Source organism: Alosa sapidissima, chromosome 9, assembly GCF_018492685.1.
Source record: "Alosa sapidissima isolate fAloSap1 chromosome 9, fAloSap1.pri, whole genome shotgun sequence".
Classification (NCBI taxonomy): Eukaryota; Metazoa; Chordata; class Actinopteri; order Clupeiformes; family Clupeidae; genus Alosa; species Alosa sapidissima.
The window spans coordinates 25,518,863-25,538,834 of NC_055965.1; the positions used below are offsets into that span (position 1 = coordinate 25,518,863).

The following is a 19,972-nucleotide window of genomic DNA, read 5'->3' on the forward strand; positions in this document are numbered from 1 at the left end:
GATGACAAGTAACAGTTACAATGGCTGAACAGTTAAAAAGTTCAGTAGTTTAAAGGGTTAAATTGTTTAACAGTAAAATATTATAGTGAGGACTTTTATTTTGAAACAGTTTTTGGCAGAGGAAGCAGTTGAACAGGATGTGTAGTCTTAATAGGGCCAGTTTGTATGCTTAAAGCCTGAGACTGGCAGTTGGTCCAGGTGGCCCGAACACCTGCCATAGGATTCTAATTGCTTAACGGCCGTATTGTGATGTCATAATCATAATGTTAAGTCAATGGGGAAATTTTGATAGTTTTTAATTAATAGTTTAAAAAGTATAAAAGTTACAAAGCTGAAAAATACATAGCACCCATGTCCTAAGTAAGACCTACGTAACATAGTTTGAATGAAGTTTCTACGTTAAACGGTTGAAGCTGCATTAAATGCGTTAGAAGAAGAATAAGAACTAGAAAAGCATTTCCTGAAGGAAATACAGTGCATGAAAATGCAAAAATATGATGTAAAATATCATACAGAGTAAAAACAAACTATATTGGTTGCTAAGTAGATGAGGTTTAATATAGTTGGAATGACTGAACAGTTAAATAGGTGGATAGTTTAAATGGTTAAATTATTTAGGTAGATAGTTGACGATAACTGACAGTTGGAATGGCTCTAATGTTTGCTAGCAGTTATGCTAACTATGTTAACAAAGATAATAATGTTAACAAAGTTACTATGCTAACTAGCATGCTAGCATGCTAACTATGCTAACCATGTTACTTAGCTAACTTAGCTAATTGTTTTTAGTAGTTTTGCTAAAAATGCTAACTAGCATGCTAACATGCTAGCGCTAGCATGCTAACTATGCTAACCACGTTACTTAGTTAACATAGCTAATCATTTTTAGCAGTTTTGCTAAAATTGCTAACTAGCATGCTAACTATGCTAACCATATGACTTAGCTAACTTAGCTAATCATTTTAAGCAGTTTTGCTAAAAATGCTAACTAGCATGCTAACATGCTAGCATGCTAACTATGCTAACCATATGACTTAGCTAACTTAGCTAATCATTTTAAGAGGTTTTGCTAAAAATGCTAACTAGCATGCTAACATGCTAGCATGCTAACTACGCTAACCATGTGACGTAGCTAACTTAGCTAATCATTTTAAGCAGTTTTGCTAAAAATGCTAACTAACATGCTAACATGGTAGCATGCTAACTATGCTAACCATGTTACTTAGCTAACTTAGCTAACTAGCTACAGTGGGTAGGAGTCATAGTTGATGACAAGTAACAGTTACAATGGCTAAACAGTTAAAAAGTTCAGTAGTTTAAAGGGTTAAATTGTTTAACAGTAAAATATTCTAGTGAGGACTTTTATTTTGAAACAGTTTTTGGCAGAGGAAGCAGTTGAACAGAATGTGTAGTCTTAATAGGGCCAGTTTGTATGCTTAAAGCCTGAGACTGGCAGTTGGTCCAGGTGGCCCGAACACCTGCCATAGGATTCTAATTGCTTAATGGCCGTATTGTGATGTCATAATCATAATGTTAAGTCAATGGGGAAATTTTGCTTAGTTTTTAATTAATAGTTTAAAAAGTATAAAAGTTACAAAGCTGAAAAATACATAGCACCCATGTCCTAAGTAAGACCTACGTAACATAGTTTGAATGAAGTTTCTACGTTAAACGGTTGAAGCTGCATTAAGTGCGTTAGAAGAAGAAGAAGAATAAGAACTAGAAAACGCAATTCCAGGGAATTACCAGTGCATGAAAATGCAAAACATATGGTGTGAAATATATTGTTAAAACAGATGATGTGCTAATTGGCAACCAACATGATGAGGTTTAATATAGTTCAAATGACTGAACTAGGTAGATGAGGTTTAATATAGTTGGAATAACTGAACAGTTAAATAGGTGGATAGTTTATATAGTTAAATGATTTGCTTGGTAGATAAGGTTTAATATAGTTGGAATGATTGAATGGTTAAATAGGTGGATCATTTAAATAGTTAAATTATTTAGGTAGATAATTGACGATAACTGGCAGTTGGAATGGCCCTAATGTTTGCTAGCAGTTATGCTACTATGTTATCAAAGATAATAATGTTAACCAAGTTTTTTTGTTAAAAATGTTAATTAGCATGCTAACATGCTAGCATGCTAACTATGTTAACCATGTTACTTAGCTAACTTAGCTAATCATTTTTAGCAGTTTTGCTAAAAATGCTAACTAACATGTTAACATGCTAACTATGCTAACCATGTTACTTAGCTTACTTAGCTAATCATTTTTAGCAGTTTTGCTAACAGCAGTTTTGCTAAAAATGCTAACTAGCATGCTAACACGTTAGCATGCTAACTATGCTAACTACGTTACTTAGCTAACTTACCTAATCATTTTTAGCAGTTTTGTTAAAAATGCTAACTAGCATGCTAACACGCTAGCATGCTAACTATGCTAACCACGTTACTTAGCTAACTTAGAAAATCATTTTTAACAGTTTTGCTAAAAATGCTAACATGTTAGCATGCTAATATGCTAACTATGCTAACCATGCTAACTAGCTTCAGTGGGTAGGAGTCATAGTTGATGACAAGTAACAGTTACAATGGCTGAACAGTTAAAAAGTTCAGTAGTTTAAAGGGTTAAATTGTTTAACAGTGAAATATTGTAATGAGGACTTTTTTGAAACAGTTTTTGGCAGAGGAAGCAGTTGAACAGGATGTGTAGTCTTAATAGGGCCAGTTTGTATGCTTAAAGCCTGAGACTGGCAGTTGATGCAGGTGGCCGGAACACCTGCCATAGGATTCTAATTGCTTAACGGCTCTATTGTGATGTCATCAGCCCATGTTAAGTCTATGGGGAAATTTTGATTAGTTTTTAATTAATAGTTTAAAAAGTATAAAAGTTACAAAGATGAAAAATACATAGCACCCATGTCCTAAGTAAGACCTACGTAACATAGTTTGAATGAAGTTTCTACGTTAAACGGTTGAAGCTGCATTAAGTGCGTTAGAAGAAGAAGAATAATAAAATGCCTTGGAAGAACAGTACAGTGCATTTTCATGCACTGTAATAAGAAGCCTAGGAAGAACAGTACAGTGCATTTTCATGCACTGTAATAAGAAGCCTAGGAAGAACAGTACAGTGCATTTTCATGCACTGTAATAAAATGCCTTGGAAGAACAGTACAGTGCATTTTCATGCACTGTAATAAGCAGAAGAATAAGAAGCCTAGGAAGAACAGTACAGTGCATTTTCATGCACTGTAATTAACACCTAATTGTAGATCCTATCCACCACAGAGTTTAGAATTCATGCTTGATTGACCCCTCAGCCTCCCCCTCCCCTCTGAGTGAGAGAGAGGCACACACACTAGAGATGCGTGGATGGGCTATTATTTCAACCTTAACTGCATAGCAAAACTTATCATCCATCCGCACAAAAGTTTTTTGACCAATTTTCAAAACCGCACCCGCCCGCCATCCGCTGGTTGTTTTAATGTATATGGGTGATGCGGTGCTGCTGACGTGAGGCTAAAGCTCTTGCCTGTTCTAGAAAGATCCAATGCAGCAAATATAAAAGGCTAAAGTCCTACATTGGCTATGTTGTAGCCTATTCCCAGAATATCAGCAGCAAACTCAGTCTCTGTCTAGCGCGCCAGAGCGTTTGAGTGCACGTACCGACACCGGAGAGGTATGACTCAACTCGTGAAAGTTAAGGTAAGAACATATATTACTACTGACATTGGGTGGCGTGTTCCTTTAACCCATCGAAGTGAGGTTCAGAAAACACCACACTGTTAACCAATATAACAATAACAACAACAACAATAATAGTAATAACACATACACTCACACACACACGCTAACGACCTTGTTGTGTGGTAGGTTACTGTATACGTCTGAAGGACCCGTCTCTGGCTCTGGCTGTTGAGACCTGTCTAAAGAACCTGATGACATCCTTCTGCTGTGACAACCACAGAGACGAGCGTCAACTACAGGCACTCACACATAGATACCTCAGGGGTTGGAGACCCAATAGTCAGCCATTTCAGCGATGTGCCCTACAACATCACCCAGAGGTCTGTACACCAATACATATTACATGTTAAATGTACTATTTTATATAGGTAACTGGTAAACTATTTGCAAACTATTTTTTTTTATTTGTAACACTCACAGACAAACAAACACCTTTCCTAATGGATATCTGATTGTTTATCAAACACTCAAGCTTGTCTTGTGTAGGGTTGGGCGATGTCCCTTTAATTGGCATTTGACGAAGTGTACAGCAAAACATTGCGATGGACGATGATATCGGGGGGGAGGGGTATTGTAGGCTACATATATGGCCTGATGAAAATAGACAGCTAAGAGGCATTGGCTACCAAAGTTGTGTGCAAGTTCTGCTCCAGTGAAATCCGGGTAAGAAATGTACAGACAACCAATCTGAACACTTGCGTGTGCACCAACCAGTGGAATACTCACACATTACCAGCTTGTGCTTCGCAACAAAACGCTACTACTACCAGGCCTGCTATCACAGTCACTCATCTAAAATCTTCAGTAGTCTTATACGCAACGCATCTCACACCACGTTATTACCATCCATGCCGACTATGAGCAGGGGCAAGTAAGGGGCTGCGATCGAGGGTGAGAAGCTCCAGGCTACTGGAGGCAGGGCGCACTGGCAGCAGCAAACAACTTTTACAAATGACGAATCTACTCTGCTGCTGTCTGGGGCTTTTGCCAAAGCACAACATATAAGCCATAGTGAAAGACGGAGGTCCTCTGATCCTATACATTTACAGAAATATTTTTTTTTTTTTTTTTTTTTTAGAAAAAAAAAACACAATAACAATGTCACAATCGGGAATTATTTGAATAAGATGGTAGTTTCACATAAGTCCTTAATTTTGGCACTATCTGTCTGAGTGTCTTAACCTACCCTATAGCTATATGCATCTAGCCTGGCGAGCCAGACCCACATTAAAATGTAGGGTCTGGGCACTCACCGTTCGCAATGCTCAGTCCGAGGGGCGGGATAATCAGTTGTCTTTCAAATTCCCTCTGCACGCAGGACAGCGGCATCGCTATGAGTCCCATGCGTTTCCCACCAGCGGAGCTAGTTGGCTAGTTCAAACGTTTGCCAACATAATAAAAGCTTAACTCGTGTCACACTGTTCGCCAACAGCAACATCCATCTTATTTGTTTTCAAGTAGCAGGGAATTCAAGCCAAACCGTTGCAACTCTGCCATCAATCATTATGTTAAGCCCACCTAACGACTCTATACACGATTTCAATGGCCTGATTAAGTTTCGATTTCTGGAGCTCACAAGCCAACGGAGAGTTGCTAGACTAGCCCTGGCAGCAAATTAATTTGCTGCCGCTAGGGGCACGTCTAGATTTCTAGGCTAATATGCATCAGTTCTAGGTTCAATTTCATTTCCTGAGAATTGTTGTTTTATGTTTTAACCTTTGTTGAGGCAGGGTCTATAGAATTAGTGTGTGTCTGGCTTGAGTGGGGTTGGCATCACAATGGTTGCTTTTCATCGTGATGTCGTTCAACCATCATCGTCCATCGGCCCAACCCTAGTCTTGTGTCATACTTCTCTGGGTTGGATGACGCTCTGCCTGGTTGACCTTTGACCTCTGCTTCTAGGGCTGTCAATCACCCGCAGTACCCCAGTGTACTACAGTCCCTGGAGAACGATGACCCCAATGTGGCCAACTGTTTGATCGACATGAGGGGAATCGAGACCATACTGCTCATTAAGGTGTGTGTGTGTGAAACTTCAAAAAATAATTCAAAATGTTGTTTAATATGCATACGCCCCATTTTCAGTTTTTACCCCAACATTGCACATCATCTACTTAGGAGGGCATTGCTCCTACATACTTAAGCCTATAATCAAATGCCTCTTTGGAAAGCTGAGACACTGTAGTTTCTTGGAAAACAATCAGAAAAACTGTGTGATGTACTGACACAGAGTTACAGACGCTAGAATATTGTTTTCTCATTCTGCCGGATAACATGCATCTCTGAACTGACCACATTTCAGCCCTCTAGGTCACTTGATATGACTTAGAAACTCAACTGAGCCCTAGCATCAGGTCTTGCAGGGCCTAAATTTTATTGCAGGATTGCAGGTATTGCGTGTGTTGTAAAATGTCCTATGGAAATTACTGATAGGACTTTTGGTTATGCAAAATGCATGCTGACAATCAAATGCTTACTGCCTATGAACCCCTTTGTGTATAAGCATAATCTTGGTCTAAAATGAAAGGTAACACTTTGAAGTTTCATACTTGCATTTGGATTATACTTCAGCGGTTCTGATATGGAATAACTACACTAAATATGGAATGATTACAAAAAATATATAAATCTTTACAATTTCTATTTCAATTCAATTGGTGTGTATAAGATACTCTATACACATGCATAACTAATATTGGATCAAATTACATGAATATTTAATTTCTATGGATTTTTGTGAATATTTCAAGACGCAATATGCTATATCTAGCATATTGCTAAGGACATACACTGCAGCTAGAAGGTAGGGAAGCACCAAAGGCGGGCAATGGATCTGACAATGTAAAGCACTACACATATTTTACATGACAAAGAATGTCATATATTGATTCCTAAGAGTCCAAACTTTCAAATGTATAACATGACTATGCTACATAACAATCTGATGTATAAAAATGATTTAGAATGTTGGGGGGGGGGGGGGGGGGGGCGGTAAATGACCCGGGGCTGGAACATGTGATGGTATAACAGATTTTAAGTCAACTTGTAAAAAAGAGAAACACTCCTAATGGTGATACTTGCTTGATTATGCCCTGCAGCATGTCAATAAATGATATAGGCATACAGCGTTGTTACACAGTGTATCTTGTGTGTCTAATGCTAAAGGGCAAATGCTAAAGAGGAAAAAATGTATTTGCTAATTTGATGCCATGAGGAAGATACTAAACCACAAACATAGCTGGAGCAGCTTAATGCTCCTGAATGCCACACGATAGCTGTAGTTCTTGCAGTAGTGTCATTGCTCACTGAGGGACTTCAAAATTTAAATGACTGCATCGTCATTGATATTGGGGCACTCTGTGTGAATGAATCTCTGTGTAGAGGGAGAACGAAGCCAGAAGGGTGATGCTACAAGGTCGCCCTCCTCAAAACTGCAGGGAGGCCTTCACTGAGAATGGCGACCAAGTCTTCACCAACCGCTGCTTCACTGTGGAAAAGCATGTTAGGGCCCTTTACCTCAGTGGAGACGTGGATGAAGAGATCAGGTGTGTGTTTGTGTGTGTGTGTGTGTGTGACATACAAAATGTGAAAATGATGTGAACATTAGAATGTTTTTAGTGTCAGTTATGAAGGCTTTTTGAGTCAGTTAACCCCTCAACCCCACCCCGACATTGTGATATCCTCAGGGGTATCAGAAGATTCTAGCTGACACTGAAATGTAGATCAGTTATGCCTCTTTGTCGGCCACTATGATCTTTCTACATGCAGGCATTTGCGGGATGCCCTTGAGAACCAGCGAGAGAATCTGTCACGCCTCCATCAGCACAAGCAGACGCTCGACTCTGAGATCCGCCAGAACAACGCCCTGTTCAAGGCCGCCTATGACGAGCGCACCAAAGTCAAGGTTGACCTTTCACCTCTGACCCTCCTTCTTTCACACAGTCACACTGATGCCTTTAACCATAGACCTCTGAAGTTCGCCTACAAAAAAGAACCAAAACGGCCACCTTTGCCCATATAAGGAGATCCGGTTATTAATTGAAGCTAACTACCTATGGCAAGTTGCATTGCAAGTTAGCTCTGGGGTAGCAATAATCTAAGTGTGCCGCCTTCACGTACCGGAGATCACAGTATCCACTCGAAGGCAGAGGACAAAAGTGTGTTCAGGAAAACGTCTGCATTTCAGACTTTTTCATCCCTGCGAGAGTTTAACAGGTGCGATAATTCAAAATCCCCATGTTATTTTCCTATAGGAAAAATCGCCAGATAACGGATGTCAAAGATGCCAGCTTTTTTGTAGGCAAATTTCAGAGGTCTATATATATTAGAAAGCTAGATACTGGAACGCATTGTCCGTCGGGTTCCATTAATTGGCATACATGAACACGGCTGCCATATTGCTGGGACAAACACCTTACTATGTGTGGGCAACACTTGCCAGCAATCAGACACCTGTCTGATTTCCAATCAGAGGCACCTGCTTCTCCATTGGCCTCCAGTGATTGTTGCTCCCACCAATATGTGGCGCTATTTACGTACGTTCTGTAGCCCAATGCTGTGTCTAGCTTTCTAATATCCATGGTTGTACGTATAGAGCTCAACAGTCCTGCCCATCGCCGATTCTGGAAGTAAGAATTCAATACAATTTCTCCATTGACAACTAGAGTATAATCCAGAAAATCGTAACCGTCCATGGCTTTCTAATATCTATGTCTTTAGCCCTTTGCACATATGCGATGACTACTATGACGAGCACACCAAAGTCAACGTTGAACCTTAAGCCCCCTCATCCCAGCACTAACTGACTCTGTATGCAAATGAGTTTGAGAAACATCAGGACACAACCTGATGGAAAAACTTGAAGAGGGGCCGTCGTTTTTCAAATCCACTTTTGGAACATTTAGGATTTCGCAAAAACTGCAATGAAAGACAATGAGCAGTTAGCTTGGCGTCGTCCTTATAGATAGATGAACAAAAAAACGCACCAAAAACATTATTATTATTATACTGTCTCAGGATTCTGTCACGATTGAAAAAATGTTACAATGTCATAGTCAGTTATATTCAATTATATCATGACCCCTCCACACACAGGCAAAGCAAGGCAGGCAATTTTATGTATATAGCGCACCAAGGCAGTTTGATTTGGTTTAGCCTACATCATCACTAACACCAATCGGCAACTTTTGAAGTCCATGAAACATCAGAGAGAGAAATTTAAAATAGATTGACACCAACACCCCAATTATATCCACTGATAGTTGCACGAACCAATTGAAAACTTTCACACAGTTAAAAATGAGGCCTAGACATTCACACTGCCTTTTTTGTCTATAGGCAAAATGTAGTTAATTGTTTCAGTGGGTATTTTTTATATTAAAATATCGAAACCATACCATTAAACCGTGATCCATACCAAACCGTGGGGACACTGTACCGTTGCATCCCTACTGTGTCTCTGTGTGTATGTTTGCGTGTGTGTGTGTGTGTGTGTGTGTGTGTGTGTGTGTACTGATGAGTCCTCTTTTACAGGATAAGTCCAGGAGGTTGCAGTTGGAGGTCAGTGAACTGCAAAATGTGGAGGAGCCCCAGTCTGAAGACCTGCTCCCACTGGTCAGTTAAGAGGAGCTGGGCGATATAGACCTAACGCTGCATCAACAACACATGTCACTATTTTCTACATAAACAGTATAAATGACACCATGAAAATTCAACACTATATCAAGATATGTCACAGCGTTTTCTACATTAATTATATAAATGACACCATGAAAATATCGGCCTTCTCCGTCCTTTGCTGCCTGTAAGGAGGAGGAGCTGGAGGAGATCCGGGCGAAGCTGACTGCGTCTGGACAGAGGTGTGCGGAGGCGGAGCAAAGGCTGGCCCAGGTGCGCAGCGTTGCGTCGGAGGCAGAGCAGAACTACCAGCGCCACCGGGAGCTCATGAGTAGCGCGGCCGAGGAGGCTGAGCCAATCAGGGTGCGTATAGTCTACTGGCGAAGCATGCTGGGAAGTCTTTGTTAAGGAAGGAAATAACTCTGGTTGATGAACGCTTTTGCTGTGTCCATATTGGTGTGTCTGCTTCCGTTGGTATGTGTTTGTAAATCTATTTGACACTACATCTGTGTGCGTGCGCCGTGCGTGTGCCTGTGTGTGTGTGCCTGTGTGTGTGTGTGTGTGTGTATGTGTATAATACAGGAGGAGCTAAGCAAGTGTGATCAGGAGGTGGAGAAGTGTAAGCACCACAAGAAACACTACGAGGAGAAGCGCAAAGCCCACGTCAACAACATCCAGGCTCTTAAAAACAACCTGCAACAGAAAGAACAGGAGCTCCAGGTACCAGTGGCCACAGTGGGACAGTCGACATGTTGGAGTTTATGGTACTCCAACTTATGGTACTCAGTCACCAGTGAACAGATAACGTTACTGCTAATAAATTATCATTAAAAGTTTAACATCCGGCAACACAACACTAAATAAACCCTTCATACATTTTCAGTATGACTGGTAATGAGTTGTGTCTGTGTGTGTGCGCGTGTGCGTGCGTGTGTGTGTGTGTGAGTGCGTGTGTGAGTGCGTGTGTGTGTGTGTGTGTGTGTGTGTGCGTGCGTGTGTGTGTGTGTGCGCGTGCGTGCGTGTGTGCGCGTGTGTGTGTGTGTGTAAGGAATCCGTAGCAAAGGCATCAGAGATTTGTCCAGAGCGTGCGGAGGTGAGGAGGACGGCGAGGAGCCTGGACGTGGAGTTGAACCGCCTGCGCACCGCCATCAACACCCAGCAGGGGCAGCAGGGGGACCACGAGCTCATCATCAGGTATGCAGCTTCCCTGGACACTCTATAGTTATGTCTCCTCTCTCTTATACTCTATAGTACTCCTGTAGTACTGTCTGCTCGTATACTCTATAATACTCCTGTATCTTCTTATACTCTATAATACTCCTGTAGTTCTGTCTCCTCTCTCTTATAATCTATAATACTCCTGTAGTACTGTCTGCTCTCTCTTAAACTCTATAATACTCCTGTAGTACTGTCTCCTCTTATACTCTATAATACTCCTGTAGCACTGTCTGCTCTTATACTCTATAATACTCTTGTAGTCCTGTCTCCTCTCACCTATATTCTCTTTAATATACTGCTGTTGTAGTATCTCTCCCTCTATGCGCTCTCTCTACTAATGTAGTTTCATCTTTTGTTTATTCTATCTCTTCTAATAACATCTTTTCTCTCTTTTTTCTCTTCCTGTCCTGGTTTATTTTTCTGCTTCTCATTTCTGTTTAATTTCTCTGTCCTCGTTTCGTAATTCTGCCGGTGCTGTGTGTATTGCTGGAGGACTATAGAGATACTCATGTGTTCCTAGGGAATACCAGGAAGCTTCACAGAAGTACAGCACTGCTGTCAGGGAACTGCGAAGCCTGAAGCAGTTTGGCGAGGTGATCGCCGCCGTCGGCCACCAGAGGCAGAGAGCCTTCACCAGGCTTAGGAGGTGAGAAGAATTCTCGCTAAACTTGTGTGTCCGTGAAGGTGGATGGTGGTTGGTTTATTTAACTTATCCGAAGTGCTATTTTTTCTCTCACTCTCTCTCTCTAGTTTATACTCACTGCGCTGCAAGTACTACTTTGACATGACCCTGGCGCAGAGAGGATATGCTGGCCATATGAACTTTGACCACAAGAATAAAACACTCTCCATAGCTGTAAGTCCATCCTGGGTCTTTCTAGGACACCACTATTATAAGTGGCATATCTCGTTCAGTTATATTGATAATGTATAATGTACACTACAGGCCAGAGATTTGGGCCCACCCTCAGATATAAAAAAAAAATTGCTTTAAAAAAAAAAAAAAAAAAATTACAGTGTAAGTTCAATTTAATGAATGTGACTGCTTCAGTACGAGTTTCATCAAAATAACCACCCCTTGCCTTTATCACAGCAGCACATTGCTTGATGTGTCCTCTCCAGCATATTTTGTACATAACTTTTGTCAAAACCCTCCCAGCACCTTTTCATGGATGTAAACCGTTTCGTCATTAGCTGGATGTTCATTTCAAACAAAGTGGGCCCATACTACTGAATCAAACCTCTGGCCTAGTGTACATAGTATAAACATTTCCCATTAACAACCATATCCGTCTGCATTAGCTTTGTTATAGTCCGATATACAGTAGAATCATCTACATCCACTCATTCATTAAGCAAGTGCTTTTACATCTATAGCATTACGATACATATATAGAGATATATTTTAACAGCTTATTTGCTTTTAGAGCGTCCAGCCTATTATCTGAAAACACAAGATTTGATGTACCTGTCAGTCTGTGCGTCACAGATTGACTGGTGCATGAGTTCTTCCCCAAAACACATAGCATATGAACAAAAAAGTGTTTTTTAAGAATATGATGCCTATAAACAAATGTCAGTAACTATGTCTGTGTCTTTGCATGTCTGTCTGTCACATCAGGTGCAGCCTGGAGGCAAGAACAAGGCATCTCTGAGCGACATGCGATCGCTCTCGGGAGGGGAGCGATCTTTCTCCACTGTCTGCTCTGTCCTCTCTCTCTGGTCTATCACCGAGTCACCCTTCCGAGCCCTGGACGAGTTTGACGTCTACATGGTAGCAATCTAGAACGCATTCTCATCCCAGTTTTTTTCTTTGGATTTTGTTGATGGATTAGCCATGGGCTCACTGTCCCATCATTCATGGGATTTATAGATGCAGATGGAAAAGGTGTTCAAACCACAATGAAAAAGTCAATCTCTTTGAGACCTGTTTATAAACTTGCTGTTTTAGACTGTTTTCTGCAAATCTGTGATTAAATTAACCCAAATTCAGAAAAGAAATTGGATTAAATTAACCCAAAATCAGCAATTCATCATCATGTTTTTGCAATGCATACGTATCTCACAAACGTTTACGAATTTGAACTGTACAACTGTGTTGAAATGCAGTGTGCTCAGTGGTGGATCTTGATATGGGCAACAAGAGTTTGAAAGTGATTGAAAAACTATGCTGACAATGTAGGCTAGTAACAAAACAATTCTAACCTCAATGTTTTGTGCTCAAGAAGGGAGATTGTCAATGCTGTAATGCTAGAAAGATATCTAGCACTATATCAAAGGGGTAGTCAAGTCAAGTTTATTTATATACCGCATTTTATACACAGAAGTCATTCAATATGCTTTGCATAAACAAAAAGAAAAAAATATTAGCAATTAAAAGTATAGAAAGGCTATAGTCAAAGAATAGTTTAAAAACTAAAGATCATAATAAAAAAGAAAACCTAAAACACACAAGATAATAGTAAAAGGGCAATAGTTTTAAACATGTTAATACAGTAATAATTAAGACATAACAAACATGATTAAAAGACACAAATGAGTTGCTATACAAGATAGAAAGGTCACTGATTGTGCTTCCCCACCTGCTACATCAGCGTCTGTCTAATTCCATGTCCACCTGACTGACCCCTTCTCATCAATTACATTTCCCATCTTTGCTTTGTCTTACATTTAGAGCTGAGACTTGTACGCGTCTGCGTTTAAATGTTTTATTTTCTGTACCTGTATAATAATCCCACGTCCACCTGTGCTGCTGCCCACCTGACTGTCCACCTCTCACCCGTCTCACAGTTCCCTGCCTGTCAGCAACCTGATTCGCATCCTGCGCCTGAACGATCCCGACCGCAACTAGACCGGCCTGCCCTTTGGCCAGCGCAGCCAACCAGACGACTAGACCTGAGGAGAGAGGACCTCACTAAGGAGGACCTGGCGACTAGACCTGAGGAGAGAGGACCTCACTAAGGAGGACCTGACGACTAGACCTGAGGAGAGAGGACCTCACTAAGGAGGACCTGGCGACTAGACCTGAGGAGAGAGGACCTCACTAAGGAGGACCTGACGACTAGACCTGAGGAGAGAGGACTTCACTAACGAGGACCTGATGGGGATCTCTTCCCAGAGGTCTTCACCATCTTTAGGTCCTTTTAGTTAGTTTGTTTGTTTTATGTTTTACATGTTTTATTTAAGGAAATGTGATGCACCTAGACCTCTTCAGCAAGGTGTGGTTAAAATTGTTGTTTTAATTAACATTCAGAGTTAATTGTGTATGTTTGTTGTTTATTTAAAATGGTTAACCTGAAGATAATTGTTTAAAAGAAGATGGAAAACATCTTGTTTGTTTTGATGAGAGCTCACCTAATAGTGATGGCTCACCTTGTGTTCCTAATTTTTGTTTTTGGTCAACTTCACCTGTCAAGGTGCTGCACATGTCTCAATTTTGATCGCAATTTTCCAGCGACCTTATGATGGAATGTAAGACAAAATGGTTGCCTCACCTGATTTAAGTCTGATACAAGCATCTGCACGTAAATGTTTCAAGTGTCTCTCTGGTGAAATGGATCAACTAACTGCTCGTTTTACTGTATGCTCAAAAAGTGTGTCAGCTTTGCTGCTTGGCCAGTTCATGAACACACTATCAACTGGTTATGTAATATAGATAGCAAAGGTTAAACCTTGCTGTAATAACTAGGACAGCCATGGAAATACTAAACTTGTTCACGTTTAGTGTTTACATTACTTATTTACCCATTACGTATCATTTCAGGGGATTGAATGAATGCAAAAATGGTATATCTTTTTTACTGCAAGCTTCTCTCTCTCACACCCTGAGATCAAAATGTGCTCGATAGTGTTTTAAGCCCCCAACGTCGTCTTCCAGGCAGCGCTGCCACTGTTGACATAAGAGCACCTAATCCTAACCTTAACCCTTACCCTAACCTTAGTCCATGCCTAACCCTAGCGCCTTCCAGGCAGCGCTGCCTTGAAGACAACGTTGGGGGCTTAAAACACCAAGAAACTCAAAATGTGATTTCCTCATCAGGCATAAAAAAAAAAAGGTTTGGTTCCTGTTGGTTGTCAGTTGAGGCCATGGGTCGGTAGGGAATTTTTTTTTTTTTTCCCCCAGTGGCAGTAAGGGATAGGTAGAAAATCAGTCCCTCCAGGATTTCTCAAGGTTTTTTGAGACTGTTACGACCTAAAATGCCTGGATGGAAGTGGCGGTGTTTTTAGCTGTTTCTTGTGGAGAAATTGCGGGAGGAAGTGACAATTGCAAAAATATTTGCGTTTTTTTTTAATTTTTTTTTTTTTTTTAGGGCAATTAAGGTTAGTAAGACCAAAATCACACTGATAATCTTGATGCTTATTAAAAAAGGATAATCAAAGGTAAACAGTAAGGATTACAGAAAATCAAAGTAGGCCTACTTTATTTGTGAAAATGCTTTGACTGAGGTAATTCACAAAGCAGTATAAGCTTTCGTAGAACTGTCCAAAAAAGACAGTCACCTAAAGAGATGGCATCATGTCATATGTTTCAATACATTCATATATTTTGTAATTCATATTAAGTTCATATGTTTTTAATAATTCATAGTCTGTGGCCTGCATGATTACTAATAGCCAAGTAAGTATCTAGTAATTTCATATTGATGTAAACTATTTGACTACACTTCTGTTTAATGTCATTACATTGATGGTGTACGTCTGCCTGCCCCTTTAAGGACGTGAGAGCAGCCTAATTACATTTCTGAGTGGATTGGACGGCTTGCATCTTACTGTGTTCGGCTACAAGTGTAAATCACTTTTTGCATAGTGCATTACGATATTTGGATGCAATTGGGAATGTCTTCTATGTAATTAGTTAAAATAAATGTTAAAGAAAAACAACTCTAATGAAATCATTCTTGGATCATAGAAGAGGTAAATGTCTTGCAATTTTATTCATTTCTATGATTTTGGTAGCACTACTCAAACTAAGCCCACAAGCTATAGCAAAACATGACATAAGCTAAAAGGACATACCCAGGTAAACGTTTGCCAATGGGTTGCATAGCCTACTCAAATGTCAGTAAACCAAGTGGGCCTCAATTAACTTACTTTCATAGCCTAGGTAGGTTAGCAACACCAGGTTGAGAGATGCAAGTAAGAAGATCATTAACGTTAGCCTTCTATTTATTGTCATCAAAACTGCAGAGGAACGAACAGTTAGGGCAGTCTTTGGTGTCATATGCAGAAGGTGCAGAAGTAAGTGTGCCATCTGAGGCCAGAGATATTGTGATTACAACACCTAATGTTTTGCTTTTTAATTTTTAACTAGGTGGAGCTATACATGAATTGAGTGGTAATGGGATGGGTTGACATGGCCCCTTAAGACCAACATACAAAAAAAAGGTGGTCCTCCTAGGCCCTACGGTTCTCGAGATATTCACAGAAAACTCCGCCCTACCCTCCTTTCGGGGGTCCAGTCCAGCGGGGGGGCTACAGATCAAAACGAAACACAATGGTTCCATGCTATCCTTATGGGGCTACATGCCCCAGGGGCGGAGCTTGAGGGGGTGCGGCACGCCCCCGGCCCGGGACCCGCAGGGGCCCGGTGCGACGGCGCCCCTCCCCCACCTCCGGGTAAGGTGGGACGGGCCTCTCCCACGGCACAAGGCCGGAGGAGCTAAGATCATGCAAACGGTTTCTTTTCAGTCATTTTCATCAGAGTGAGACGTATTAGGCTTATAGGTTGTCCAAGTCAGGACGAGTTATGACTCACGGTTGCTGAAAAGTTTTGAAATTTACTCTCATATTGAACTTTACGACGTGCAAATTTACAAAATTGGATCAACGATATTGTCTCCTACAGGCGTCAATGAGAGAACACTTACACTTACATGATTTTGGTTTCGATTTTCTAATTGGAGTAAGTCTTTGTGACAACACGTCATGATACATTTGATGTTTGATCGTTGTTTTATATGAAGCATCTTTTACGTAGCCTAATGAATGCGCTCAAAGTGAAAGTAGCCTAACCTAGGCCTATGCGCTCTGTGTGAGCTGTCTGTGCACGTCCGCAACGTTGATTACGTTCCTCAAATGGAGAACACATCAATCCCATGGTATTTTTGCCCTAAAATGCATGAAACATGCAAGTTCAAAATCCCGCCGGTAGCCATGTTACATCTCCGTTTCATATTTGCCCATAGGCTAGCCTACAATAAATTAATTGAACGAACTCAACTGACAACAGGTATATCTACTGATTCGGTCATTGAGACTACAGACTACAGAATACAGTACAACAAACTTTCTGTCTTTCTGAAGTTTATTTTTGTATTCCGGGGTACAGTAGCCTAATTGCCCATGTCTTGACAATAGTTTTTCTTACCGGCTTGCTGTTTAAACTGACTGCGCCGCTCTGAACTTTCCTGCCAGGTTTATGACGTACTGTAAACCGCTACATCTCGGCTCTAGCATTGCCTAAACTCATTGTGTGGGAAATCAGATTATCTGTCAATATTGGGCTTTGAAAGTAAGGGATATTTGCTCAGTAATAGTAGGCTACATTTTGTAACATAGAGAAACCGAGGGGAAGTTAAATTAGAAATTAGAATCGTTGTAAATTGAAAACACATACAAAAAAAGATTCAGGGTTTTTAAAAAGAGATTCGGGGCTTGAGCCCCCGAAGCCACCCCCTCGCTCCGCCAATGCAACCACCCAGCAGTAACTTCTGCATTCAGTGAGATTTGCACCGCCCTAATTTTATTTTTGACTCTTCCCGTCACCGTTGCAACCTCTGAGCGCTCAATCTCCAAGTTAAAGATCATTAAAAACCACTTGAGGAGCACAGTGGGACAGGAGAGACTGAGTGGACTTGCCATGTTGTCCATAGAGAATGAGAGAGCAAATAAAATGGACATACACAGAGCATCGTGGACGAGTTCGCGGAGCACAAGGCTCGTCGTATGCCCTTCAAATAGTGCTGCGTATTATTGTTGTATTATTATTAGGCGTCATGTAGCCTAATGTTTTTGTTGTTGTTCTCTTGGTTACACTTCATGTACGTTCGATGGACTTCAAAATTACATAGTTGCTCTCCGTGGCGCTGACGCTTGTAAGACCCGCTGTTGCGGGCATGTGTATGTTGTAAAATTATGTTATGATGAGTTTAATAAAGGGCCCAGTCATGTGCCCCGCCCCTGGCCCGGCTCTGACTTGTTCCGCCACTGACATGCCCACCAAGTTTCGTGCACCCCGGTCTTTCAGTGTCCCGGGAATCCTTGACGGAAAATTGGCCATGCGAAAAAGAGAATGAAAAAAAAAATCTGACTAAACCTATATGACCGCCGCTTCGCTGCGCGACGGTCATAATAAAGTATCACAAAAAATGAATAGGAGAATGAAAGTAAGTTGATGATTTCAAACAAGGAATGGTGTAGTTGTTGTGAACTGCAATGGAAGTGTACTAATAGTGTACTCTCTCATAAATGAAGAGAACATGGATGGAAATTTTAAGTTACATTGTAGAGGACACCACTTTGCCAGTCTCCTTCTCTCTCATTCTCCTGCAGCAGCAACTCCAGAACTGCTGTCGCACCTGGATAGATAGGATGAAAAGGTACAGTAAGTGTGTGTGTCTCTGTGTGTGTCTATGTACACAGGCTACAACAGCCTCTCTCTCCCTCTCTGTCTCTCTCTGTGTGTGTGTGTGTGTGTGTGTGTGTGTGTGTGTGTGTGTGTGAAAGAAGTGTGTGTGATTATTATATCGGGGCATTGCCATATCCATGATATGTTATATAATTAACATTGTATGTCACATTCTAATGACAATACAACACTGCTGAGAGTAAAAAGGGGATTAACTAGATGTACCGCAGAGCGGTACAAAATATGACTTGAATATGACTTGTGGCTTGAATTCGGTGCATATGGGTCGTTGGACAAACTGTCTGCGGCCCCCATGCACTGAATTCAAGCCACAGTGCACTGTGAAGACAGTAAAGCATGGTGGTGCACAATTCATGTTATGTGGATGTTTCTTACACTGTGATGTTGGACCTATTTATCGAACACCAGAGATCATGGATTAGTTTCAATACATCACAACATTTAAAGAGGTCGTGTTGTCTTATGCTAGCCTGGCTAGCGCCACCACTTCTCAATGAGACGTGGTCTGGGAACCAAACGTTAATTTTCTCGTATTTGAAAAAAATGCCCAGATCCGTTTATTGGGTGCCACGGATGTCTATCAAATGCGTCTGTGCATAGCTCATCATCGTCTTGCTTTCCCCCCTGTTCTGTGATTGGTTCCCTATCTCAGGCGAAAATTTGCTCCATGGTCTCCAGGCTGCCTTAGCAGCGTGAATCAAATCGCGCGCAAGGCAGCATGGAAACACCCAGGCTAGTCTTATGCTGAAGAGGGAATGCCTTCGAAATGGGCGTTTCAACAAGACAATGACCCAAAACACACCAGTAAGCGAGCAAAGTCTTGGTTCCAGACTATAAAGATTGATGTTATGGAGTGGCAAGCCCGATCCCCAGACCTCAATCCTATGGAAAATTTGTGGGGTGACATCAAAGATGCTGTTTCTGAGGAAAAACCCAGAAATGCAGAGGAATTGTGGAATGTAATTCAATCGTCCTGGGCTGGAATACCTGTTCACAGGTGCCAGTAGTTGGTCGACTCCATGCAACACAGATGTGAAGCAATTCTCAGAAATAATGGTAATGCAACTAGATATTAGTGCAGTGATTAAAAAAAAGCTAAATATTGAGACATTTTTCAGTTTATACAGTAAATGTTTGAGTTTGTAAAGAAAATTGCAAACACTGCTATTTTTTTGAACAGCCTAACATTCCTTTTTCTTCACTTTCTGTAAAGGTATAACACAAACTTGATCAATTTTGGTCATGTTTTGATTTGAAATTGAATGTGCATTGTTCCCAATGCATTGATATTATGTAATTAACAGCTATTCTAAGGATTTTGAGCTTTAGTCAATTTTTTAAAACACACTGCTATTATTCTGCACATAACCATGGCAACCGTGCCATGGGATGCCGTGAGTCAGGACCTCAATTTAACATTCATGAAACATCTGCAGTACAGTGTCCCTGTCACTGCAATAGGACATTGGGATTGATATTTGTTTGGTGGCAAATCAAGGAACCGCTTACTCTTTGTGATAAGTACCATGGGATCTTAAACAACCATGGTGAGTCAGGACTTCAATTTAACATTCATGCAAAGGAAAACATCTCCTGCAGTACAGTGTCCCTGTCACTGCAATAGGACATTGGGATTGATATTTGTTTGGTGGCTTTTGGCCACAGGGAAGAGTGCCACCTACTGGCCACCAACACTACTTCCAGCAGGAACCTACTCTTCCAAGGAGGATTCTTAAC

General features: G+C 41.0%; 2 protein-coding genes, 1 long non-coding RNA gene and 1 other non-coding gene across 4 annotated transcripts in view; 2 read left to right on the top strand and 2 right to left on the bottom strand.

The window, feature by feature from the left end:
* Positions 1 to 13,661, top strand: part of LOC121719450 (structural maintenance of chromosomes protein 6-like) — a 61,167-nt gene extending 47,506 nt beyond the window's left edge. Inside the window, 13 exon segments of the mRNA XM_042105094.1 lie at positions 3,880 to 4,027; positions 4,029 to 4,073; positions 5,656 to 5,770; positions 7,135 to 7,298; positions 7,522 to 7,657; positions 9,286 to 9,366; positions 9,562 to 9,732; positions 9,952 to 10,089; positions 10,418 to 10,563; positions 11,108 to 11,233; positions 11,338 to 11,443; positions 12,209 to 12,361; positions 13,378 to 13,661. Coding sequence (XP_041961028.1) covers positions 3,880 to 4,027; positions 4,029 to 4,073; positions 5,656 to 5,770; positions 7,135 to 7,298; positions 7,522 to 7,657; positions 9,286 to 9,366; positions 9,562 to 9,732; positions 9,952 to 10,089; positions 10,418 to 10,563; positions 11,108 to 11,233; positions 11,338 to 11,443; positions 12,209 to 12,361; positions 13,378 to 13,548 — 1,700 coding nt within the window. The 3' untranslated portion in view covers positions 13,549 to 13,661.
* Positions 6,925 to 6,999, top strand: LOC121719869. The gene has a single exon (XR_006034392.1). It is a non-coding gene; the product is annotated as a small nucleolar RNA SNORD24 (small nucleolar RNA).
* Positions 12,870 to 13,930, bottom strand: LOC121719739. The gene is made up of 2 exons (XR_006034354.1): positions 13,685 to 13,930; positions 12,870 to 13,497 (listed from the first exon to the last, which is right to left on the bottom strand). It is a non-coding gene; the product is annotated as an uncharacterized LOC121719739 (long non-coding RNA).
* A 3,945-nt stretch (positions 13,931 to 17,875) lies between these two features.
* The window catches only part of LOC121718485, a 45,123-nt gene continuing 43,026 nt past the window's right edge, over positions 17,876 to 19,972 (bottom strand). Inside the window, exon 28 of the mRNA XM_042103497.1 lies at positions 17,876 to 18,164. Coding sequence (XP_041959431.1) covers positions 18,084 to 18,164 — 81 coding nt within the window. The 3' untranslated portion in view covers positions 17,876 to 18,083. The remainder of the gene's footprint in view (positions 18,165 to 19,972) is intronic.